The sequence below is a fragment of the Abrus precatorius genome, unplaced genomic scaffold (assembly GCF_003935025.1).
Source record: "Abrus precatorius isolate BTA unplaced genomic scaffold, Abrus_2018 Scaffold3, whole genome shotgun sequence".
NCBI lineage: Eukaryota > Viridiplantae > Streptophyta > Magnoliopsida > Fabales > Fabaceae > Abrus > Abrus precatorius.
The window spans coordinates 24,919,133-24,944,711 of record NW_020874373.1 but is presented as its reverse complement, the minus strand read 5'-3'; the positions used below and the strand labels follow the sequence as shown (position 1 = coordinate 24,944,711).

Sequence of the window (25,579 nt, the reverse complement as noted above, 5' to 3'; positions counted from 1 at the left end):
GAGTTAAACGAAAAAATAAAATAAATGGTTGAATGAGAAAACTCATATGCTCTAGGTTCCTCTCTTATAAATTCAACTAAGACATGTATATTGTTACTTGTTTTCATTCACAATTAATTTTATAATTAAATTCTTATTTTAATTAATCTCATATCTTTTAAGTTCAAACAATTGAATTAAAAAATTCTTAATAATTAGAAAACAATCCTTGTGGGATAATAATTTTGAGAGTTTAATTTAAAAACTCTATATTACTTTTTGACGGGTATACTTGCCCACCGAACATTTGAGCAAGAAGATAAGAGATATAAAATTCTAATTGAAAAAACCTTTTGATTACTTATACTCAGTTATATTACTTTTTTGTTCTTTTTGTCTCTACTATTTTAGGTTTCTTGTTATAATGATATGTTTTAAGTTATTCCTTTTATTCTTTAGCCAGGATTTTTGCTTAAGGACAAGCAAATCTCAAATATGAGGGGGTTGATAAGTCCATATTTTGATATGTTTTATAACTTATATTTATATACTTAAAGCTTATTTTATGGGTGTTTCACATTAATTTTATTGTTAATTTTTGCAGTTAAGCATAAAAGAATACTAGTGCATTATGAAAATATTCTAGACGAAAATGGGACAAATTCAACCGAATCTGCAAATAAGCACGACCATATTTCGCACACTTCATGGGCATGCTTCGTATTTTGGCATGGTCGTGCCTGAAGGATATGCACAGTCGTGCCTAAAGGATATACATACATGGTCGTGCTACTTGAATCTAAGTTCAAAATTTAAAATTTAATTTTTAAATTTTGAGAGTTTGAATCTAGATAAAATTCACAACATTCAAAGAAAGTTTCAGCTGAAATTTTGAAAGTTCACAAAATTGATTTCCTTTCTTAGAGATAAAGCTTATCTGTTAATGATCATTCTACACCTTAGATAAAGAAGACTTATGCTCTTGACAAAGGCATCCCTTTCTTCACCATTTTCCTCGTCTAAAAATTTTGACTTAGTCAACCATTGAGAGTTGTTGGAAAGTGAGAGATCATTGGCAAATTAAAACGACAAGCATTCCTTCAGAGTCTGAGCAAGTGCTTAATTTTTACTTAGAGAACAAGAACATCTTTCATCTTTCGTCCCTTTTGGGTTTCTTCATTTTGAATCATCTGTTGAGTTTTTATGGATTTGTTTAAATTTTTTCATTTATGTTATTATGAGTAACTAAATCCTCAGCTAGGTTTATGGTGAATCTTATTGCATACTATATGTGATTTTTATGTTTAATAATGATTTTGGTTTCTTTTTAATGTTTGATTTTTATCTTGTTGAATTGAATTTTGCATGTTAAAAATTGATCACCCTTAGCATCTTATAATTAGTTGAATCGTAAGCAGTCGTACCACATGTAATTAATGGAATTATAAGATAAAACGAGACAGAGTTAGGTGGATCAAATTTAATTCTTCTCTTCCAACCATTATTAAGATAACAAACTAACATATTCTTTATGTTTTCTCTACATTTGCCTTACATGATCATTGAGAATAATTGCTTAGTGAAAAGAATATTGACACTACATGATCATTAGGTATTAATAGAATAAGTATGAGTGGTTGATAAATATTAGGAAAACTAATATTGAAATTAAACTAAAGAAAACATAAAGAGGTGTAATAGGTGAAACCATATGTTTTAGGCTCATCTCATCCAATTTATGTCAAGAATTGTTTTATTTTCTTTTTAATTGCTCTTTGAATAATCTTTCTTACTTTTAGTTCACTATGCATCCTTTCAGTTTAAACAGTTAAATCAAAGTGATTTTGGTACTTGATAATAATCTTTGTGGGACGATAATTTGGAAACTTAATTTAAAATACTTTATTACTTTTTGATAGATACATTTGTCTAAAAACAGAAAGAAAGTAATGTTAAAGGATTGAGAACAACTTTTTTAAGCAAAGATTGTCTATTTTTCAGTTGCTAAAGAGAGAGGTTTATTTAAATTTTAAAATAATATAATTTTTTAGAAATTGTTTTATTAATATAAATTTTTTAAATAATAATTTTTTAAAATAATGAGAACATGATAATTACATAACAGTGATAAACTGATATTTAACAAATTACGATTAACGGTAAAAACTAAATCTTTATATTTTGAAAATGTTAGTAATTAAATTCTAACAAAATTTTAAGAGCTTTTTATAGATATTAAAAATATAATTAAGCATAATTTTCTTTTAAGTAAAATTTTAATTCTGTTGTTGTAAATGAAAGGAAAATTAGATATGCGCTAGCATAACTTTATTTTCTTACATTTACCTAATCAAATTTGAATAACAATTTTTTTTTTAATTTTAATATCACATAAAAATTAAAATAATTTTTTAATACATTAAACATTTTGAAATGAATTATATTTTTGACAAGAGGAAAAATATATAGCAAATAGTGGCAAAACATATTTTTAATACACTATTATTATTTTAAATTTATTAAAAATTATGAAATTATAACTAATTAAATAATATTTTTAACTAATAATAAAAAGGTATTTAAAATAGGATTAACAAATATTACCTCTCATCTTATTTATACGAAACAATTAACTAATTCATTAAAAACAATAAAAATAGATACATACTATAAATATTATTGTTATTTTAAAAATGTCCATTATATTAAATGACTAAGCCCACTTGTAAAAAAGAATAGATCGGTGTTTAGTTAACATATCATTATAATAAATTAATTTTTTTAAAAATTAACAATTAATATATTTAAAAATAAGCTTTTATTTTTTATAATTATGAGAGAGAAAAATTTGATAGCAATTATTATTAGCTATCAGGATTGGACATCTGCATAACAAGACTGGATATTTGTGGGCAACTCAACATTCAAACTGAATAGGTTTTGATAGCCTGTTAAAAAATTTGGACCTACCTCACTCTCAAAAAAGAAGGCAGCTGCCCTAGCCCTTATAAAAAGTATCCTGACTCTATTCTTAACCAATGTGGGATATTTCAACAAACGGATTATAAAATTTTTAATCATTGGATAAATAATTATACACATTAACTTAAGTAATAATAATTCCAATCATCATATTGAATTTTTTTCCTAAGGGAAGCTATGCTTTACAAGGAGGAGAGAGAGTATATATTCTTGATAATGGATGTTTTCTGAAGTTACAAGGGTGGTAATACTTTTTGATATCTCCAAGGGGTGGTGTTTCAAAAATAAAATAAAATCTAACGCTCAAGTTAGAGAACATTTTGGTCAAGAATGATGTGTAAATTCTAAAACCTGCATACATCTGCTATGAAAATTCTTTTTTATACAAATGTAGGAGGTGAGTGCAGTTTTGATAGTCTGGTCGCAGTTACATATTTGATTCTGAATCGTATTATATATAATTTTTTGTATAAATGCATTTAAGAATTTTTCACAAAATTAAAACTAATATAAAAAGATGTATTACTTTAAAGCTTAGATGTCCTCAAAACATTAAAAAAATAAAATAGAAAAATCAAACTCACATACTTACAATTCTTGCATCACAAAACTTAATTAATTGAGCTAATTCAGGGGTCAACATACTCGAATTTTTTATAATGTAGAACTAGTGTACCTTCTCTATATATTATAAATAAATAAAGATAAAATGCAAAATTAGTAGGGAAAAAATCAATTAGTTTTTTTTTTTCCTCCTTAAGTTTTATCAACTTTTTGCTTACCATGCATATTCTAATCTCATCAATATCATTGAACTTAAATAAAATATTGACTTGATTAAATTATTAAATGATCGATTTAAAGAGTGATTTAATGGTTCAATTGGTTGAACTAAATATATAAAATAAAATAAAATAATATTATTTTAAAAAAATTGTACAGGAATTATACTCGTGTGTTTCAATTTAATTACTAGTCCATTATGTTTTGTTCAAAACTAGAACATATGCTTTTATATATTCAAAACAAATTAAAAATCTAAAGAAAGGCACATGTGTACGCGTATTATGGTTTCTTCTAAACATTTATAATGTAATAAAAGCTTTACAATATATATTTAATATTTTTCCAAATGAAAAACAAAATCTCTCGCTTTTTTCCTCTTCACTCCATTTTTATGCTTCTATGGTATTACAACAATTTATTTCTATGCTTCTATGGTATACTTAAAGACAACTCTTAACTTCCTTTTCAAAGCATAAAACACCTATATTAGAGTAAAGCACTATTAAAAGTCTTCCAAGCCAAATATTATCTTTGAGTTTCTATTTGCTAGAGCAATCTTTTAATTTTGCATGCCTCGGACATATTAAGAAACACTTGTGTGAGTCCGCTTTCCCATGCTTTGTAGCATTTGTAATTATGAAGTTGTTTCATCTTCAATCTCTATTTTAAACTCTAAGTTTATAAGCTTAAGATGCACACTTGTGTAAAGACTTCACTTCTTTCGTTACTCTTCCCCTCTTTTATAAGTTGTAGCCATTAATTGTGACAAGTATTTCCACTCTCTCCCTCTCTTACCTTCTAACCGTTTATGGGTATTGCTCCCCCTTGTAGGTTGACTTTCGTATTTCTATTATGGAGTTTCATCTGCCAAGTGAAAGGTCAAAGCGACATGAATCTGTTGAGAAAGGAACCCCTTGCTGATTTCACCTTCTCGCAAATCTTGCCCTGATATTACTTGAGGAGACAGGGCTTCATGTTTTGGTTTGTGCATGTGTCACCCAAGCCACACAATGTTGACTTCACAGATGCTTTTGTTCAAACGAGCGCTTCATCTTCCTCTTCCTTATTAGAAAGCACTTTGTTCTTTTCTTTTTTCATTTTTACCCTTAATTTTGTTTATTGTATTCCCAACACCAAGTATTAACAACTATATTAAGAAAGAATCCAAGTAAGAACACCTCCATCTTTCTGCTGTAAACACAGGTTACAAGTTACAACTGCAGCAAAATTTCTGATTTTTTAGCATATTCTCAGCATAAAATAGTGGTATTTCAGACTCAAAAACCAGCACAAAAATCCATTAAAACTCTTCTAAAACCATAATTTTTCTAACAGCAATAATTTGTCATATTTTCAAGTATCAATACAACCTCAAGATAACGTGTGGATTTTAGTATGAATGCAATTATTACATGCAGAAAAGAAGAGGATCAAAACATATTATACCTATTGTGAAAATGAAATTGGGAACCAACCAGGACTCAAGTTTTCCGAGTCAAGAACCATAAAACTCTTCGGTCCAGCAAACTATTCCGAAGCAGAGATGATTCCATCATTAAAATCAACTTTTTGACCAAGTCAAGTTGCAAATCCGTTTTACAACAGCATAGGGCTTCGGCTTCTTCAATTATATTATCATTTGATATTCCCCAATATTAGAAATTTCCACAAAAGGTGAGCATGTTTTATTTATACTATTAGCATTGTTTGGACTAACATTTGCTTACTAATAAGGTGTGTTATGAAGGGATGGAGATGGGGCCAGGATCCCTGGCTTGGTGGTGAACAAAGCGAACCTGGTGTGAATACCTTTCTTTGGAGTTGACAATAGAAGCAAGACCCTTAAGGATGTCTCTAAGGCTTCTAAGCATTTCTCCTGGGATTTGTTCCCCTTTCATATACCATAAGTGCAGGTCTAAGGATGTCGTTGTGAGGGTCAAGGTTGGGAAAGGGTGAATGCACAGTAATCCGGGGCCGGGGACAAGGCACATTCTTTAGATATTGTCAGTCAACTCTAAAGACTAGGAGATTCTCATTTCAGATGGTGTCATGCATTTCAGACTGGGGGAAATGACACAGGACATTTTGAGCTAGGAAAAGTAAGAGACAGGGTAAGTATTCTGAAGGCTACAGGCCCAAGTCCATCTTAGTACAAGGCAGGGATCTAATAAGTTTTCTGGTGTTTCTACGGGGTTTGCCACATCTCAACAACCCTGCCTTCATTAAATGTCATCACATCATCTCCAAGCTACCGAGAGCAACCTACTTCCTAAACCTCAATTGTGATCTTTAATCACACTTCTACAGTTCACTCCCAAACAGACAAGATAAAAGAAAAGCTCTGCAATACAAAACATGTAGTGGCCTAAAGCATGATATTGATAACTATGATACTAATATATGACTCTAAACCACAAACCCTTATCAAGAATGTGCAATACAAATAATTTCATCTCTGTTATCAACCACAAAGCAATTTCCGTACAAACAGCATCTGTTTATAAATTAAACAATGCCGATTCAAAGTATTGTGTTTGGCATACCCAGAGTCCTCACAAAAGCAGGTACCCATTCAGACAAGAGAAGAGAGAAAACATGATATCAATGCCAAATAGTACTATTCCAAACATAGATACAATTCATAGATTCAGTAACAAGAGAAACACCAATTATTTGTTCATTTGTCTGAAATAACATTAATAAACATACCATACACTAAACCGAAAACCTTTATCCAAATAATGCAATATAAATACTTCCATAAATTCCATGTCTATAACCAACACCTCAAACTCAAACTAATCATTAAATTATTGCTTAATTTTTGCTTCCACCAGCATTATTCCCCCCTGCATCCTGCGCTGCTTTTTTTGCTGCCTTCTCCTGCAGTGCCTTTGCATCCCTGGCCATGAAGAAAGACAACATTTTAATTTAAAATCAAAGCTAGGCACAACTAACATTAAATAAATGAAAATGAAAAAAAGAGTTTCAAAATAGAACTGACAAAACACATTAACCCAACCTTTCCCTGCGCTGTTCAGGGGTCAACCCATCACCCTTTCCCTGCTTGGCTTTACCACCGACTCTAGCCTGAGCCCTTTCACGATCGCGTTCCCTCTGGTTACCACGTTCGCTTTAAAGTTAATTCCAAACAATACCAAAACCAGCTTCACAACCGTTGAATTATGCCAAAGGAAATAAAAAAATAAAATAAAATTCAGAAAATTGCGTTCCTCTTGTGTTCCTTTCCGTGGATCCCAACTGAATCAAACTATAAATTCCAGCACAACCCACGAGATCAACAAGAAAAGGGGTTGGAAAGGGTAAAATGAGTTTTTTTTTCCTCGGATTTTCTCGGGCTCCAAACGGAAAGTCAACCCTATCCCTAAATGACGAAAATTCGTGAAAAAGTAGCAGTAAATTTATTAAAGGAACAAAGGATATGAGTCATTAATGCTGATCGATTCTTCGACAACGAAACTCAGCCTTAGACGATGAAAGCCCTAAAAACTGGAAATCAGGAAAATAATAAATGCAATTAACGAAATAAAAAAATAAAAACAGAGTCGGAGAGAAAAACAAAAGGAAGAGCCAAAGAGAAAATACGGTACCTGGTCGAAAGAAATCAGACTGCAAATTATGAAAGCGTTGAAAAAAGTAGAAACGAGTAAGAGATTAAAGGGAGAGAATACGGCCACTTAAAAGATTCGTTCCCAGCTGGACATGCAGTGTCCAAGACATAAAATTATATTTATTATATTTATTTATCAAGCCTAAAATTATTTGTACATATATTTGTATGACTTTTTATATAAGAGTTGCAAATTATTATTATTATTATTTTGTTATCTAAATTATTTGTATTATTTAAATGATTTAAAATAAAACATTATAAAATCTATCGAATCAAATAAAATAAAGGCAATACTCCTTTTTTTATTAGCGTAATTTACATAGTTAATTTTTTATTTTACTGAATTGGTATAAATTTTAAAAACTTTACTAAGCCACACATGAGAGATTATAAAAAGTGAGTCAAATGTAATGAATACATATTAAGTCAAACTATTTTTATAATGAGTCATATGTCTAAAACTATGACATGTGATTGTTAATTTATTTTTTATTCTAACATATAAGTTATATATGATATAAATATTTATTTTAAAATTATTTTGTTTTAAATTTATATTTTGATAAAATATTAATTATAATTATTAAATAAACAAATTAATTAAATGAACATAAATTATTATTATTATTATTATTAATTTTTATGTTTGTATTTATTATATATATAATAAATTAACTGAAACCCCATTAATTAATAATTAATTAATATAAATTAATAATAAATACATTAATAAATACTACTAATCTTTCTTTGAAGAAAAGTAAATTTTGGAAAATAAAAATCTAAATTTCTTCAACTTATTTCTAGAAATTTAGTAACTATAATTAATTATTTATTATTATCTAAATTAAAAATTAAAAGTTTAAATGTGATGTTATTTGAATAAGTTTTACTTGTTAGATTGTGTCATGTGTACTTATTAATCTTCTCTATATTTAAAATTATTTAAAAAAAACGTTCATTTTTAATGTAACAATGAAATTTCTTAGAATTTTAACACATATGATTGCCCTAAAATTTTGTTCTCTAACATAAGAACTAATTTAAAAAAATTCTGCACTTTTAATATGTAAAACTTGTGATGATGTGAAAAATATACTCTATAATTTATTTTTAAAAACATTAAAAAGAAAAAAGAAGGCTTGCATATTAAAAGTCAAGTAAAATTTTGTTGAGAGGGTATTGGTTTGAATAGGATCGACCTATAAACTTTGCCTTAGATAATTTAGTTCAAACTTTTTTATGTGTAGATTTTTTTCCTTTTTCAATTTTCATAAAACTCTCCCAACAAGATTTTTTTGTAACATATGTTTAAAAATAAATAAATGAACAACTGCATTGTGACTCAAATTATTGTCTTTTAAGGTAAAATTTTGTAAGACTTTTGATCCAATCTCATAGCATATTTTGTTTCTTAAGGTTAATACACAACAAATTCAAACTCGTGCACAATATGTGCCTAAAAGAAGATGAACAATAAAAAAAAATATTAATAGATAAAAGAATAGTCCCGTAAAAAAAACTCTTTTATATATATATATATATATATATATATATTTAAAAAATAAAAGAATAAAATAGAATCTATCGACCATGACAATTAAAGTATTTGACTTCTAGAATATAGTTACAAATCAACAAACTTTTCATAAATGTTTATAATCTCTAACTGTTATAAAAATAAATAATACTAATAGTTATAAAAATAAATAATAACTTAATAAACTTGAATTGTTATTGTACAAATAATCTCTTACTAATGACAAATAAACAAGTAAAAAAAGTAAGATGAAGAAAAAAATTATATATATACATTTTAAAGTTTAACAAAATTTATAATACTTTCACTTTCCCTAATTTATATAATTCCTCTGAATAACATCAGTTGAGAAGGGTGACGCACGTTTTCCTTCCTTCATGTATGATGTTATATGTGGTGAGTGTAATTATTTATGGTTATGTAATTCTTGTTTTGAGTTTAATAAAAAAAATATCATCAGCCAGAAATTGTTTGTGAATTAGTCTTAGGGTATCATATTCTTTATTTATTTGTATAATGTATTATTATTATTATTATTATTACAAAATATGCAAAAATTAAATTAAATTAATGTTATTTAAATAATTTTTCATTAAGACATAAAATAGCTAAATTAAAAGATGATTGAATTGATAAATATGTTAAAAAAATAAAGGTATGTTCGGCCAATTGGATCAGTTTGTTTGGCAAAACTATTTGAATGCCTTGGAATTTTTATAAAAAAAAATCCTTTATTTTTATTCAATTTTCTATGTAATTGTCTTTCCTTAATGAATAATGTTCTAAAATAAATTTATAAATATAAGACAATATTATAATATAACATTTAAAAATTGCTGTATTACACGGTAAATTACGCTAATAATAAACTTGTGACCCGTGCATTACAATGTAGAATGTGAGAGATCACAAGAGCATCTCCCTGCAAACATGGGAGAGCTGTGTTTCCCCATAAAATTCGTTTCTCTGTCCAAAATCCAACATTCACAGCCCCACTCTCTCTCCCTCTCTTTACGACTCTCTTTGTCTCTCGTTACAATGGACCACCCATTGCAATTTGCAAATTCACTGAAGAAGAGAGAACAAAGGTGCCAATTCCAAAAGACCATAACCACAATGCAACATCTTTTATCCTCTAACTATGATCATCGTGAGCCCCTCACCCCACTACGATCGTCACTCTTCCTTCTCATGAATTCACCGTTTCTTTTTCCAATTACTTCCTTCCTTTACGATTCCTTTTCTTGTTGCTTTTCGAGTAATCTTTTTCGTTTCTTTTTTTTCACAGAAATAAACTAGGCCAAACAACGCAATCATAGAACTGTGACCTCAATCGACTCGGGGACCCAAGGTATCCAAGGCTTTCCCTCTTTGTTTTATATTTTGTCTTGCTTTCATTGTTCTTTTTGCAATGGGCCCCACTCTGAAAATGAATGATCACAAAAAATAAGCAATGCATCCAATTAGTTTTTATAATTATTTGAGTGTCAGCGATTTTAGTACTTAAAATATAAAAATAATAATTTTTAAAATGATTATAATTTTGATATACTATTAGTTAGAAATCAACATAGCAAACAATTATTAGATGATAATGTAAAAAAAAAAAAAAAAAACTATCAGCATATTTTAATTGTTTTTTATTCTTAAAGCGATAAATTAATAGTCATTTTAATCTGTAAAATTATAATAATAAATGATATTTATGATTTAAGAAACTAAATTGAGCAGTATTGGGTATTCCTGATTAATTTGGTATGTTACTCGAAGTAAAGAAAAAGGGTTTTGTGTTCTCGTCTTGCACTCCAAGTTCTGCAGTCTTGTTTTGTCTTGCATATGTTTATGTTGCTTTATAAGCAGCATTAAGAAGTCCCATTTCTTGCGGTGCTGTGGGGGCAAAGACTGCAACCTTAAATTGATTATTCAGTGGTGGCTTTGGATTTATGTGTGAGTTGAGAGGTAGTAACGAATAAAATTTGTGTTGGGGTGGGGGGTGAATTATGGAAGGTCGCCGGAGAGTAACGCTACATGAACAAATGTCAGCTTCGGAGAGTGGCCGAGAGCTAGCTGGCTTGACCCTTGATGACGTTTTAGCCAACCAGAAGAGACCACCGCCACCACCCAAGAGCCGAACCCTCCTTGACATCATCAAAGAAGACGAGAGCAATAAGAAGGACCGAAGGTAACAAATTGCATCATTAAGGTGCTTTCTGGCTTCAACGCTGCTCTTTTCTCATGTCTTTGTAGTTCACCTATTTCTTTCTTTTCCTTCTTGCGTTCGTTAAGAAAACTTATTCGTTGTTTAGAAAGCAATTACACGTACTTAATTAAGAGTTTTAACTTTAAAAATATATAATTCCTTTTGTGAAATAAAGAGTTCATATTTACATATATATAAAATACATATCAAATGAAAAAAAAAATAGATTTTAAATCTTATAACCATGATTATTCAGTTCAAATTTTCTTATAAAATACTCTTAGCAACTTTGGTTTGCGATAATAAATTTTAATATCATGAAACATATTTTAACGCGAGGTTTTTTCTTTTATTAAAAGTAACATTGATACACAATATAATGAATCTCATTAACATTTTACAATTATTTGTTTATATATTTTATTCATGTTATAGGCTATTTTTATATTACAAGTTAAAATTCATTGCTTCTCTTACTGTGTTTAACAATAGCTTAGTGTGTTGATTTGGTTGATAATGTTGCAGATCTTGGAAAGCTTTCAAGGACAAGCTTCGGCTAAAGCGCGCAGGTTCTGCTTGGACATCTTCTATTCATATCCCGACTTCGGATGTCCCTATCCCTAACTCAAACAACAGAAACTCTTACCAATTCGGTCGCAACTCGGTCCGATTCCAGACTCAATCCGACTCGGACATGTCAACTCAGTACATGACTCGCCAGGTCGATGACCTCGATCCATCCCCGGACGACTCCTATTCAACGGCCAACGCAACGGCGGCCAACGCACCGCTGGCCAAGGCACAATTCTCTCGCCGTAGCTCCACGCGCTTCGCCGGCGACACCTCCGACAACACCGCCGGCACTCTCCGGCCGCAGCTGTCTCGCCGAAACTCCACCAACGTGCAGTCGGAGCCGTACCGGCGGGGGCGCGTGGTGACCTTCCGCGACAGCTTGGACGATGACGAGCCCGACGACGAGGACAAGCCGGGGAGGACGCTGTCGGCGAGGGAGGCGGTGGCGGCGCAGGAGGCAGCGGAAGCGGCAGCGGCGGCGGCGGAAGAAGCTGAGGCAGCGGCGGAGCAGGCTCCGGTGACGATGTCGCTGATGGATTTGTTGGAAGAAACTGATAGGGAAATGGGGCTTGAAGGTTCAAGGTATATATTGAGTGATGATGAAGATTTTGATGAGGACGAAGAAGAAGGAGAAGATGATGAAGATGGAGAAGGTTCTATGGAGCATACTTGCTGCATTTGCATGGTGAGGCATAAGGCTGCGGCTTTTATACCCTGTGGCCACACTTTCTGCAGGATGTGTTCTAGGGAGCTTATGGTTAGTAGGGGTAATTGCCCACTCTGCAACAATTTCATTTTGGAAATTCTTGACATTTTCTGATTTTTCTTTTTCTTTTTAAGTCTCGGTTCTCTCCTTATTTGAGTTGGGAACTTCTTAAAAAGATTGTTGTTGTCGTTTTTGTGTTTTAAATATTGTTATTGTTGTTAATATTATTGTTTTGGAATTATTTTATTTTATTATTTTCTGTGTTTCTATATGATCTTTGGTGCAAATTTGAGATGATGAGAATGGGAAGGGTATACAAATTTTCCCAGTGAGTTCTTTATAAGCTCTACACCATTGAAAAATTGACTATTTTAATATGAAAAATGACAACATCAATTCCTAGAACTGAATACAAACAACTAAAATTCATAAATTTTGATTAAAAAAATATTTATTACCTTGGGAATATGAAAATATAATAAATTTTATATTTTTAATTAAAAAAAACCATTTTTATATGCTTAAATTAAATCTTAAAACTTAAGATTAATAAAACTATTTTAATATTTTTTTTCTTACAAATATTTTAATTCAAGTAGAACTTGGGAATAATTTTCAGGTCATTTATGTTACTGGCTTATTTTGCTTCTTCAGTATTCAAATTGGAATTCCACAAGTGAGGTTGAGATGAGAAAGGCATCAAAATTTTCCCATGCGAGGTCTTTGTACAAGCACTCCACCAATGCCCTATGAGTCTCACTCTCACCTTTAACAATATATTGGCCATTTTCTCCATGAATTAGGAAGATATAATATCATCATTGTTAGAGTTGCACGTAATTCAAATAATTGAACTTGTAATTCCAATAAAACAAATTCAACAAGAATTCAGAAGTTCTAATTCAAATTTTCAAATGCGAGTTTGTAGTATGCATCATGTAACATGACTTTTCTTAAGTTAGGAAACATGTAAAATTTGAAAGGGAGAGTCTATTTATCTTTAGTTTGAAGTTAATTATATTTTCAAAATGCTTGAATACAAATCAATAGTAAATAAATTTTCACTTTATTCACTTTACACGTCGCTTCATTTTGGAAGAGTTAAATTTTAAGGTAACTGCATTTTCATTCCCATTTTGATCAGATTATAGCAAAACACTTAGGATTTGAATTATTTTGTTTTCACACCCTGTAGATTGATCGCTAATTAACAAGAGTTTACTTTAATATTGGGCCTCAGCAGTAGGTAGCATCAACAGCCTAATAAAAGATAGATTGTATGCCTACTCAACCCAGAGGTGACATTTAAACACTATAGTCTCCACAGGTTTATGTTCACCTTTTGTGACATTTTCATGAATCACAGCAAATGAACATGTCTCCTAAATCAAAGCAATACAATCTCTATATACCCTTTGATGTACAGGACATATATCAGGTTGTCTCACTATGTAAATTTGATCCCCCACTTCCTTGTAAGAGTCCTGATTACGATACCAACTCCATAAAGCCCATGTTTCATTTTTCACCTGCATAATACACATTGAAACATTCCATCAGGTAAGAGCAAGAGTTCTGATACCTTGTTCAGCCAATTTGAGGTTCAATAAGCTAGAGTCAAATGACCTTGACGTCATAATCAAAATTAAAAATAGATTAAGCAAACAAAGAAAAAGGATTGCCTCTGCCTGATTTTGATAAATCCCAAGTGCAATATGAGGTTGTGTACTTATTGTAAGTGTTAGTTAATGTTAACAATGCAGGCTGCGCATTCTTGTAGTATAACACAAGTATTAATTCCTAGTGCAGAACCAAACATGATATGGCAGAGCTTTTAATGCTTCACTGTCCACTAGAATTAGTGTGGTATAACTAGTATCAATTTATTGAATATAAATACTAATATTTGTACCATCAGGTTTGTGTTGTAATGCACAATTTGGGAACAGGTGGGGCACAAAGGAAACAGTACCTCTAGAATCCCATAGCCAAAGCTACTTTCTCTGAAAGCACTGTAATCTGGCTGGCGATCCCAACAAAACTTGCTCACTGTTGGACCAAATGTAAAATTTGTTGCACAAAACCCACCCATATACGGATCAGGAGTACTTAATGGATCAGGACAATGACCAGGCTCGTCTGCGAATTTGATTGCCATCTTCTCTCTGTTACCCCCATCCCCAACGGTAATATACACAGGACCACATGGATCTAGATTATAATTATAAACCCGATTCGACCTCTCATAAGCATGAACCTGGTGATCAATTCAAGGGAAAAGCAAAAATCACAAGCTTAGTAGTAAATAATATAAATATTTGACCAAGTACCTGTGCATATATGCACATGCACTGTTGTTAATCACTTAATTACATGCTTGTGTTGTGATGAACAAAGGTAGGAAGCATAACAGACAAAATCCATAATCCTGGCAGATAATTGTTCCAATTTTGTTTCAGAAAAACAAAATTCATTTGATTGCCATGATTTTATATGCTGCCATACTGAAGCAGCTAAAGCTTTTAATTAGTGGATATATCTCCAGCCTACACCACAAAGTAATAAAATGGCCCTTCCCCATTAGTATATTACATTTTTTTTTTCATTTTTTTCTCATGACTATGATAGTTCCTTGGCTGTAAGGAAACAAGTTGAAATGGATTATCATCTATTTATTGATAAGGGTTTAGGATAACTCACATGTCCATTAAATACTATATCCACACCATATGAGTATAACAGGTCTTCCACCTCCACCCTCATACACTCTGCCTCTCGGTAATGGGCTTCATAAGAACTATACCATGGTGGATGCCAAGTAGCTACAAGCCAGGGAGTTATTGATCTATCAAAACTGGCCAGATCTCTCTCCAGCCACTTGTATTGTTCACCTGGCAATGAGAAGCTCAGATAACAAGAGAGGGATGGGGAAGGGAAAGCAAAGTCAACTGCAGTTAAATTTATTACAATGCAAATTTTAAGCAAATTCCACACCCATTAAATCATTCTTTCCTTTATAACTGAATATTAATACTTCTCTCTATTTCTACAACTGAATATTATCTTCTCCCTTTTCACTTTGGTTGTAACTTGCAAGAACTAAAACATACTGCTTCTCTTCCAGAATTTAAAAGATATGTTAGGCTTTATTATATTTTATTTCTGACTTGAGGAAATATTGTTTTATCAGATGTGAAAATTTTCTTCCAGGCCCAGGTTGAAGTGCTTATCATTCCTATCATCCAAAATACAAGGTCAATCAAAGTAGTTCCACAAGTGGGAGCATATAGGTGAATCCATATTTACTGCTAACTCCATGCCAACCCATATACTTGAAAAGCTCAATGCAATGAATTTCATATGGCTCAACCACTTAGCTCTCTATTTTTTCATTTTCAGTTTTGGTATTTACACTGCTAGAAATTTAACAAAATATGAGACAGTTTTCATATAAAATAACCAGTCAGTGTAGATAATAAAATCTAATTAATTCCTGAAATTTTTTTTAATGTTTTAGGGAACTTAGCGGGCAGTATACAAACAATCAATCCATCCTAGTTAACCATGATTTCCCTGCACAGCAGAAATTTCAATTTCATCTTTTCCTTTTAATTTGATTCTGTTCTGCCTATCTTTCATAGCAAGCATTGAAAAGTCTGCCTACTAAATCAATACTAACATGTAATAACCCAAAATAAATCAATTGAAAGAAAATTGATTGTACAGTGAAAAGGGGTAGAACAGGGAAATACCTGTTTTATTATAATTAATATAAGCCCCAAGCATAATAAAATGAATGCCCCCAGCATTGAAAGAATAGTAGAATGTGGAAGAAGATCCACTTTCTTCAGCAGGGAATGCAAACCTAGAACTGTAGGCCACGAATGTCCTGTCTTCTGCCTGCTTTTCTATTTCATGATTTCCTTCTACCACCATTATTGGAACTTTAGAAACCAGATTCTGCATAAACCTGGAATCATTCAGTTATGATAGCATAAGAAGATACAATGTAACATTACAGTTCTTTTCAATCAGCCTCAAACTATTGCTTAGAATTTAATAATTTCCCATGTACCTTCCCCAATAATCCCATCGAGGCTGGTAGGATTCATGAATAGGAGTTTGTGGAAACGAGCAACTATAACAGTCAGAGCCAGTTCCATTTGTAAGGTACAGATTTGCATATGTTACATCTCCAATCAATAGAAGAAGATCAGGGTCATTACTAGTCAAGTGACTGATTGTTGTAGTCGTATTATAAGTGAGACCAAGATCCCCTACTACTGCAACTTTGCTTGGGTAGTTCTGTGGACCAGAAATTGGCATGGTCCTGAAATATTGTATATCACTCATGGCTGGTAATGACGGATCTCCACATTGATAATAGTATAGTGTGCTTGGTTCCAATCCTACATATACAGTGGAAACTAGTTTAAATAAATTAAACTGTAAAACGAAAATTCCATACAATAACAACTATAGGTCAAGACCAATGACCAAAATTATTTTGATATTAAATAGAGTACATAGACAATGCATTAACAGAATTGGTTAGGAGCTTGGGATCGTTTGAAAAAGCAGAAAAAATGGCTGAGGGTCTGAACAAGTATAAATGACCGGTTCTGTAATTGGAAAGACAGTGAATATTTCTTCTGTATTCTCCTAAGGAGCAGCCTATTATTTTTGCAAAAAATGCCATTGATACCATAATCCAAAGCCCTATCTTTCGCTGCGCTTTTTAATAAAGTGAATGATAGGACTTACAAAATCTTACTCATTAGAATCAATTTGCATTACTTTTAGAGTTGGGATCTCTCTATCATGATGAGGCCAATTGTCCTTTCTTTTTGACCTGTAATGAGTTTTTGAAAGATTCCCTCTAGCATCTTAAGAAAACCATATCACAAAAGCTCAACCCACACTAGAATCCATGGCCTTATGAACTTCATACTAAAATCTCATACTTTCAATGCCAGACTCAAGTCCCATACTTGGCCATTGGATCCTAACATTTAACATAACACTTAACATAAAATTAGAAATAGTTATTTGGGTTGGTTTGTTCTATTAAATTCTTTCTAGGAAACAGAAAGGAAAAAAGTTCACCTGTGAGTCTAACATGATGGATGATTCCAGAAGTGTAATTCTGAAGGCCTTCAAAAGGATAAAACTGGTTGTAGATGAGAGATTGGCCTCTAGCTTCATGCATTAGTTCAAATCTTGAACTTCCATATTGAACAACACTCGAGACAATTTTAGGGTCCAGTGGTTTGATGTCGTACCCAATTTGAAACTCACCTAGAATAATCATATCATCAAGAAACTAACATGAATAACAGCGTTGGATTGAAAATATCCAAATCCAATTTATGTTCCAGTCACTACCGTACTTTAAATTGTGGTCCGGGTCACATTTGTCGCTAATTTTTCTTTTTAGAATTTTATATTCACATTAATATCACAATTTAAAACAATATCACTGAATCCCAAGGGTTGCTCAAATAGAATAAGACATTGCAGGATTCCAAAATAAAGCTATCACCTATTCCTTTGAAGCGAAATAAATACAAATCCTCTAAAAATACCTTTAAACACTAAATTACTTAGTAAAAATGTATCATCTATCTATCTATCTATCTATCTATCTCTCTTTATACATATACATACATACAGGCTAACTTTACACATTCACTCGTTTTAAAGGAGCTAAATTCAAATATATGCATTATTTTCACAATCAGATATAATATAGTAACTGGAGATACCTGTAATCCATGAGATCCAAACAGAGTCATGGGTGGTAGAGAGAGACACTGAAATCTGTTCGGGCTCGAATCCCTGGACGCAGCGGCGAACGCGGGGATCGGTGGCCGGCAAATCGACGGCGACGCCACGCAAGGCGGGGTCGAACGGAACAGTGACAGGGTCAAAGGGACCTTCTAAGGTGGTTGGAATGTGGCAGTGACTGAAACCCTCGAGAAGACTCAGTAGAAGAACGAAAACAAGAGACATCATTGGAGAATCCAAATCCGTCACACGGAGGTTTTCCCAAAATGGTGTGTATATTTTGATGTTAATTGTTACGTGCAAGAAAGAGAAGAGTGCATAGTCAGAGTTTAGAGTGCAGAATATCTCGGAACTGGAACTGAAGTTCACTTTCAATTATACTGACAGTTTAGTGAGTGACGGGAATGATGTCTTGTTTTATAATCGAAAGTTCACAAAAGCTCAACCAATACTTCCAAGAAAATGCTCTAAAAAAAACACATGTTTTTATATGTAAGAATAAATGCAAGAATAACTAAATAAAAATGTGAAAATTTTAAAATTAAATATGCTAAAGAAAAAATTCATAAAAGTAAGAAATAGTTAAAATTTCAAAGGCAATTAATAGAAGAGAGAGTTGAACTATAAACTTTTTTTTTATATATGGGTTTTTTTTTAAATTCAAAAAATATGAATTTTTTTTGTGAAATTACGGAAATGTGATTTTTTTAAAAATTACTATGGGTTGACTTTTGGCAAAAAAAAAACTATCACAGGTGACTTTTAATATACTTTTTAAATATTTAATTATTTTTCTAAAAACTACCATTGGCGACTTTTGAAACTTTATCACTTTTTTTTTATTTCTAATTTTTATACTATACCAAAAATTGTCAATAATAATTTTTGAACTCCATATTTTCGTAATTTTGTAAAAAAAATTCATATTTTTTAAATTTTAAAAAAATCATATAAAAAAAAAAAGTAGTTGTTGAGCTACAAAGGTAATATTAACATTATTTGGAACAAAATAACTACAAAGATCAGGAAAGTATCAAGAAAATTTTATGTAAATTTAAAAGTTTTAGACCAAAAGACAAAGAATCATTGTGGTGGAATGAAAATATGCAAGAAAAAATTAGAGATAAGATGATGTGTTTTAAAACATTGCATACATGCAATAATGCTAAAAATTAAACAAAGTATCAAAATGCAGGAAATGAGGAAAAAAAAGAAAGCAAAAACACATTTTAAAGGGTTTTATCAAGATTTTGGGACAAAGTATTGTGAAAGAAAAATTTATAAGCTTATTAAAAGTAAAGAAGAAAAATTTAAAGATTTGGATCAAATGAAATGTATTAAGATAAAGAAAAAATGGTTTTAAATTAAGACATTAAAGATAGATGAAAGAAATATTTCTATAAACTTTTAACGATGAGCAAATAGAAATATAACAAAATTAGAAGTACAAGTGAATAATTAAAATTAACATAATATTGAGGATTTGAGTAAGAAAAATAACAAGAACTTTTAAAGGACAATAGTAAAATAGTTGGCTCCATAATATCCCTACTAAAGTTTGTAAAAACAAAAAGAGTTAAGTGACTCATTAAACTTTTTAATAAAATTTTGATATATAAGAATATGCAAGATGAATAGATGAATACTTCAATCCCTATATATAAGAACAATAGTGATATCTAATACTGCTTAAATTATAGAAAGATTCAACTTATAAATCACACTATAAAGTTATGAAAAGTGGTTATTGAATATAAACTACAAGATTAAACTAGAATTATAGAAAATAAATTTAAGTTTATTCTAAAAAAATCTACAATAAAATTTATATATTTTTCATAAAAGATAATAGAAAAGTATAGTTAAAAAAAGGTCATATATATAATTTTTATTAATTTAAGAAAAGTATATGATTATATAAAAAAAAAAGTGCTGTGAAAGATTTTAAAAAAAAAACAAAAATTCGGGTAACATATATTTATATTATCCAAGAGATGTATCAAGAAAGTAACTATATATGTAAGATCTTTATTAATTCAAAAAATTTCCCCCTTCCAAAATTGAAGCAAGTCGACTTCTTTACAGCTTATTTGCTTAACAATGAGTTACCATATACTTCAATTCGATATCCACATTTAATCGTTGCGTGGGCAGTCGAAAACAGGTTTTTTTTTTTTCTTGAATATAACAAATTGCAGATATATTACACTAACGCCCAAAGCCCGTGGGCAGCCCTATTCATTCTAATTATTCACACGACCTAAAAAAAGACCAAAAAAACTTGTGTTTTTTTAAGAGTATCTTATCTTATGAATTTTAATTCACAATTTATAAACATGTATAATACACATGTAATTACTAGAGAACGTAACTAAAAGGAAATTAAATTACCGTTTTAATCATGAACAAAAGTTGTCACAAGATATAGAATTACCTGACTCATTTGTCCTAATCCAATGCTTATCCACTTTTTAAATAGTATTTTAACATTAATTTTTACTTAATATCAGGCTAAAAAATGTAAAAGGAATTAAATCGGATAGATATATGTGCTCATGAGGTGCAGTTCCTGTGTCAAAATGCATCCATGAAACTTGGATACAAAATTATGGAAACAAGCTATAAAACTAATTTGGACCTCGCTAACAAATTATTTTTTAAATGTACTAGTTAATGAATTAATAGATAGAAAGTTTTACTAAAAATGTAGAGATGAATTGAAAATCACAGTAAAAATGTATTAATAATATATTTTTAACTCTTAATTCTTTAACCAATACCATAAAGACACATTAACATTTGCTAACTAAAATTTATTTGATTCAATTAGAAAAATTAAGTGCTAGGGACTGTATCAAAATTCTCATTGCAGAACTAGCTAAAACAAAAACATCAACGTTTTAAACAAAAAAAAAATTCTAATAAGAGAAAAGGCACACGAAGACATCTGAATGCCCAACCAGGACACACACTAAGGTGGCGTCATTTAAGGATGCCAATATGAGAAAGGAAAAATTACAGTACCAACTATAATTTACCAGGTATTTTATTTACATACATAAAATGAAGTCAATCCCACAAGTTAATGAGGTGAGACAAAAGTTAGTACTGAACAACTTAATCTTACTTATACTTAGCCTTTGGTTCTCATAATTGTGATGCTACCTTTTCCCCCTTCAATGTGAATTTTTGTTTTTCCAACTACAGGCTTACCTGAAAAGGCTGATTTTGGGTAAGCTAATGGATCTTCCTTGCTTTCCTTTGATTTCAAAGGAAGTGGAGACAGAATGCGCTGATTTATTTCCTTAAGTGTAACATCTCCATGGGCACCACTAGGCTTAATGAAGGCAAATGGGTAGGCCACAGAAGAAGCTAACTTTGTGGGTGTTCGTATAAACGATTTCCGACCTACACATGTAAAAGAGAGTCACAATTTGTTTTCATGCAAAAAAGTGCCATTAACTATTATGTACAATAGTTCTTGGCTCAAGGGTCTTTTGCATTTAAAAGAAGGTAAAGACCCCAGCTGTAGGACTAAAATTATGAATCTTGCATAAGCATGCTAACTTCTATAATTTGTTTTCATGTGAAAGATATTTTGCCAATAAATATTACGTACTATATAGTTCTAGGCACAAGGGTCTTCTGCATTTCACAATAATTGAAGACCCCAGCTTGAGGAATAAAAACACGAATCTTGTAAAAGCATGCTAACTTCTATTCTCATGAGTGCCTCACTATACAGCATTATAGCACACAAGAAAATCCAGTTTTAGGTCTGTGTCACTGGATGATCTTCGTTGATGAGAAATTAAGCAGATATCCAGTACAATTAAAACAAGCAAGAAAGACCATATCAAGAAAAAACAAGTCAAACCTTTCAAGACAATATTTCCGGGTGTTTGAGTGATGTGATGCTGAACCTCGTTTTGTTCACATGCCGGTGCCAAATTGCATAGCTCTACAGTAGCACATAATTTTTGTCAAAAATAGGAGTCAATGCCCACAACTAAGAAAACAAAAAGGAAGAAATGGGAAGACAATATTGAAGGGCAGACATTGTCGTATACCTGCAACATTAACATGAACATCATCTGCCCCCGAAAAGTTTCTGAGTCAAATAACATAAGCATAAGATTGTTTTGTATAAATAAATATATTTCATAAATTAGTGGTGGTCTTTCGAAGCATACAAAGCATCAGGACATAATTTCATTTCAGCATCCTTAAAACAATCTGCTAGCCACCTTTCAGCTGACTGAAGGTCCTCATAATTAGAACCAGATGCTATTCCTAATGCATATTTCAACATGAGGGGTTAAAGACATCAAATCCATCTATGAAAGAAAAGGAAAATTTAAAGCAGAATTTTGCAAGAGGCAAACCTGATGCCCCAGACACCCATTGTGACACTTCTGGGAAAACATCCTCATTTGAGTCCTCCTTCCCCTATATAAATAATGTAACAATCACATAATTTAGTAAAAACAAAAACTCGAGCACAATTATTTACTCAAACAACATCTTATTCAGATCCATAAAGTACTAATGTACACACTTGACAAACAAACAAAAAAATATCTTTAAGTGCTAGTGCCTAGTGCTGACATTCTGCATTTGCAAATCATGAACTCTTGAAGGCATAAAAAAGTACCAAGATTGTTGATCAACCCAAAATAGGACACTGCATTATATGTAGGTCTAAGACCCACAACAACAGAGAGGACCTATGATGAGAGTATATATCACTAAATAATTACTATAAGGGGTAGCAGAGACTCAAACAAATATTTGAACCCAACATTTCACTATCAAACTTTAACAGTCTTCACAAACATTTAAGTTAAAACAGGGTTCTATATTAAGTCATCAAATAACTACAGTAAACTTGCAGTAGAAAAACTTGAATAAGTCCTACTTCACAGCTGAACCAATACAAGGTGGTAACACAGACCTATATGGGCGAACTAGTCATTTCAAGAATGATAATTATGAAATCTAATATCAGAAAAGAGAAATATAACAGAAAGAACAAGGTAAAGGTGTACAAATAGTTACATCAACACATGATTTATTCCTTCTGTAAACAACAAAATCATGGTAATATCATGTGAAATTTATTACAGTAAAATATAAATCATTTTCTCAAATTAAAGCAAATCTTCACTTTTTTCTTTTCATGTGGCTAGACCCATCTAACATGCTATGTTATGGGTGTGAAAAATCACTCCAAGTAAAAGCTACCACTGACATTGAATTCCAAATAGGCTGAAGACATCTATTCATTGGAAAGGGAATGATTCCCAACTAACATGCTATGTTATGTGTGTGAAAAATCACTCCAAGTAAAAGCTACCACTGACATTTAACTCCAAATAGGCTGAAGACATCTGTCCATTGGAAAGGGAACGATTCCCATTTTCAGTATTGAATTGAAGCATTCGCCGTCTCTTGATTTGGTAAGAAGTCTTCCAACATTCCTCCGGCTCCTTTTGTATATTGTTTGTCTCTGAAATCCACCTTATTTGAATTAAAAAAGGATGAAGGATAACAGGAATAACAATAATAATAGAAATGAAATGTGGCCAATGCATGAGGCTCCCACATAGACAAAGTGGGACCTTGGCAGAGTAGATGTACATAGCTCCCTGCAGGCAAAGAGACTGTTTCCAGAATTTGAAATCGTGACCTCTGTGTCACAAGGAAGCAACCTCACCATTGCATCAAAGCTCACTCTTAATAAATGGAAATAACAAAGAACCATCTATTCAGGTAGCACATATTAGTAGTTAGACAATGTCAAACTACCTGCCAGACAGAAATGTCTTACCAATATTATTGACATTGTATGCAAAATCCCCACAAGCCTTCACTGGGGTTGTTTCATCATTGAACATGTAGGATAGATCTCCATTTTGAGTAACGTCATTCCACAGCTCTTGAGAAATGTCTGCTCAAACAAAACGGTTTTGTCAGGCATCAATTAGTTAGGCTAATTGAAATTAAAATCATAAGCCATACTTACCAAAATTGTAATTCCCCTGGAGACAATAATCTTCCCTATGCCAGTCCCATGGCTCCCTAGCACCATTTAACATGGAACAAATAGAAAATGCTGATCATGCAACAAGAAATTGGTGCAAGAAAACACAAACCAAGCTTGTCCCACAACCAACTTGTAAGAATCACATAGGATAGGACAACCCACTCCCCGTACAACAATTGTAGACATAATGATTAGAACAATAGACAAGCCAACCGAAAGTAAATGGATCCAAGACTGACCAAACCAACCACACAAACAAATCACAGCACTAATTACCAAGCAAACATCCAAACAAATAAAAAGGTACAGAACCATCGGATTCTATGTTAGAAAGCAATCATGATATGCGTTTTAGCCAGGAATTTTTGCAGAAAAAGAGAAAAGAGAAAAGAAAAGAAAAGGGAGAAAAATACAAAAATAAAAAGCAAGGAGACTAATGGGGGAAAAATGATGACCCGCCAACATCATCGTCATAATCCTTCCTCTGTCCATAAAAACTCACATGAATCGAGCATCTCAAGAGCAAATAAAAACCAAGAACAGAAAAAAACTAAACCAACCATAGAGTTCACACAGAAAAGAAAAATACATCAGTAAAATGAAGATCAACGACCCCATACACGAATAAACCAATTAAATAAACAGATAAAGGCACTTACAAGTAAACTCCCAACAAATTGATGGGAACCCACTTTACCATCTCTCAAACAAAAAACACAGAACAGAAATTGAATAGCATCAAAATCAGAAAGTATATGTTGAAAAACACAAATGCAGTGGTCAAAGAGTGTCTTTTCCAAGAGATAAAAGAAATAGAGAGAGATAGAGAAAAGGGCAGAGATATACTTGTCATTGCTATAGTCCATTTGAGAGGCAGCAACCAGACCAAATAGGAGTCACTGATCAGTGTCCTTTCTCTCTTCCCCTTCTCAAAAATAACCGCTACGGAGAATTTCAAGATGCTGCATGAGATACATGTATGATATTTGTTGCATATAAAGAAAGGAAACAAAGAGAAACAACCCTCTTTCTCTCTATACCTGTGTATATATATGTTCCCTGTTCAGTGCTGTTTTGTCTGTCTGGTTTTCCATTTACTTGGGGTCATTATTATATTATTTTATTTTATTTATTTATTTATTTATTTATTTCCATAATTCTATATAGTATATAATCCAAGAAAGGAAAGTGGGGAGAGACAATGAGGGTCCACGCGAACACGACGACACGAGATACGGCAAGCGTGCTTTTACTCACTGGGACCCACTCTGGTCATTACTCTATTTACATTTTTATACAATAGGAATGACTTTTCTTCCGTTACAATTTATATGGTATTCATATTT

The 25,579-nt window shown here is 31.6% G+C and overlaps 4 protein-coding genes across 7 annotated transcripts; 1 reads left to right on the top strand and 3 right to left on the bottom strand.

Annotated features, from left to right (window-relative positions):
- Nucleotides 1-4,028: 4,028 nt before the first annotated feature.
- Nucleotides 4,029-7,470, bottom strand: LOC113863440 (putative SERF-like protein). Its single transcript, XM_027497024.1, has 4 exons — nucleotides 7,359-7,470; nucleotides 7,192-7,257; nucleotides 6,770-6,875; nucleotides 4,029-6,649 (listed from the first exon to the last, which is right to left on the bottom strand). The coding sequence occupies exons 2-4, from the start codon at nucleotides 7,196-7,198 to the stop codon at nucleotides 6,565-6,567; spliced, it is 198 nt and encodes a 65-aa protein (XP_027352825.1). The 5' UTR covers nucleotides 7,199-7,257; nucleotides 7,359-7,470; the 3' UTR covers nucleotides 4,029-6,564.
- A 3,487-nt stretch (nucleotides 7,471-10,957) lies between these two features.
- Nucleotides 10,958-12,514, top strand: LOC113863550. The gene is made up of 2 exons (XM_027497179.1): nucleotides 10,958-11,103; nucleotides 11,647-12,514. The coding sequence occupies exons 1-2, from the start codon at nucleotides 10,958-10,960 to the stop codon at nucleotides 12,512-12,514; spliced, it is 1,014 nt and encodes a 337-aa protein (XP_027352980.1).
- Nucleotides 12,515-13,766: 1,252 nt separating this feature from the next.
- LOC113862818 (purple acid phosphatase 15) lies at nucleotides 13,767-18,568 on the bottom strand. 2 transcript variants are annotated; one of them, XM_027496042.1, is made up of 7 exons: nucleotides 18,166-18,568; nucleotides 17,507-17,698; nucleotides 16,476-16,809; nucleotides 16,153-16,370; nucleotides 15,101-15,291; nucleotides 14,373-14,657; nucleotides 13,767-13,929 (listed from the first exon to the last, which is right to left on the bottom strand). In XM_027496042.1, the coding sequence occupies exons 1-7, from the start codon at nucleotides 18,413-18,415 to the stop codon at nucleotides 13,783-13,785; spliced, it is 1,617 nt and encodes a 538-aa protein (XP_027351843.1). In that variant the 5' UTR covers nucleotides 18,416-18,568; the 3' UTR covers nucleotides 13,767-13,782. The 2 variants fall into 2 exon arrangements, with proteins under 2 accessions (XP_027351843.1, XP_027351844.1); XM_027496043.1 differs by lacking the exon at nucleotides 13,767-13,929 and having other exon boundaries at nucleotides 14,578-14,946.
- A 2,461-nt stretch (nucleotides 18,569-21,029) lies between these two features.
- On the bottom strand, nucleotides 21,030-25,316 carry LOC113863320 (protein XRI1-like). Of its 3 annotated transcripts, XM_027496864.1 has the most exons (10): nucleotides 25,274-25,316; nucleotides 25,080-25,195; nucleotides 24,213-24,268; nucleotides 24,018-24,137; nucleotides 23,551-23,696; nucleotides 22,573-22,636; nucleotides 22,381-22,480; nucleotides 22,258-22,298; nucleotides 22,065-22,148; nucleotides 21,030-21,595 (listed from the first exon to the last, which is right to left on the bottom strand). In XM_027496864.1, the coding sequence occupies exons 2-10, from the start codon at nucleotides 25,097-25,099 to the stop codon at nucleotides 21,321-21,323; spliced, it is 906 nt and encodes a 301-aa protein (XP_027352665.1). In that variant the 5' UTR covers nucleotides 25,100-25,195; nucleotides 25,274-25,316; the 3' UTR covers nucleotides 21,030-21,320. The 3 variants fall into 3 exon arrangements, with proteins under 3 accessions (XP_027352665.1, XP_027352664.1, XP_027352666.1); XM_027496863.1 differs by lacking the exon at nucleotides 25,274-25,316 and having other exon boundaries at nucleotides 21,175-21,595; nucleotides 25,080-25,252; XM_027496865.1 differs by lacking the exons at nucleotides 24,213-24,268; nucleotides 25,274-25,316 and having other exon boundaries at nucleotides 21,175-21,595; nucleotides 25,080-25,233.
- Between the last annotated feature and the right edge of the window lie 263 nt (nucleotides 25,317-25,579).

Excerpts from the sequence above, each read along its gene's own strand:
- LOC113863550 (XM_027497179.1), top strand. The coding sequence starts at position 10,958 with ATGTCAGCTTCGGAGAGTGGCCGAGAGCTAGCTGGCTTGACCCTTGAT. Across the intron at positions 11,104-11,646 it reads AGCAATAAGAAGGACCGAAG|ATCTTGGAAAGCTTTCAAGG; the intron begins GTAACAAATTGC and ends ATAATGTTGCAG.
- LOC113863320 (XM_027496864.1), bottom strand. The coding sequence starts at position 25,099 with ATGGACTATAGCAATGACAA. Across the intron at positions 24,269-25,079 it reads ATGGACTATAGCAATGACAA|GGAGCCATGGGACTGGCATA; the intron begins GTATATCTCTGC and ends AAATGGTGCTAG. Across the intron at positions 22,149-22,257 it reads TGTTCATGTTAATGTTGCAG|AGCTATGCAATTTGGCACCG; the intron begins GTATACGACAAT and ends GTGCTACTGTAG.
- LOC113862818 (XM_027496042.1), bottom strand. The coding sequence starts at position 18,415 with ATGATGTCTCTTGTTTTCGTTCTTCTACTGAGTCTTCTCGAGGGTTTC. Across the intron at positions 16,810-17,506 it reads CCATCATGTTAGACTCACAG|GATTGGAACCAAGCACACTA; the intron begins GTGAACTTTTTT and ends CTGTATATGTAG. Across the intron at positions 14,658-15,100 it reads ATATAGTATTTAATGGACAT|GTTCATGCTTATGAGAGGTC; the intron begins GTGAGTTATCCT and ends ATTGATCACCAG.
- LOC113863440 (XM_027497024.1), bottom strand. Across the intron at positions 6,650-6,769 it reads CCTGAACAGCGCAGGGAAAG|GGATGCAAAGGCACTGCAGG; the intron begins GTTGGGTTAATG and ends CTTCATGGCCAG.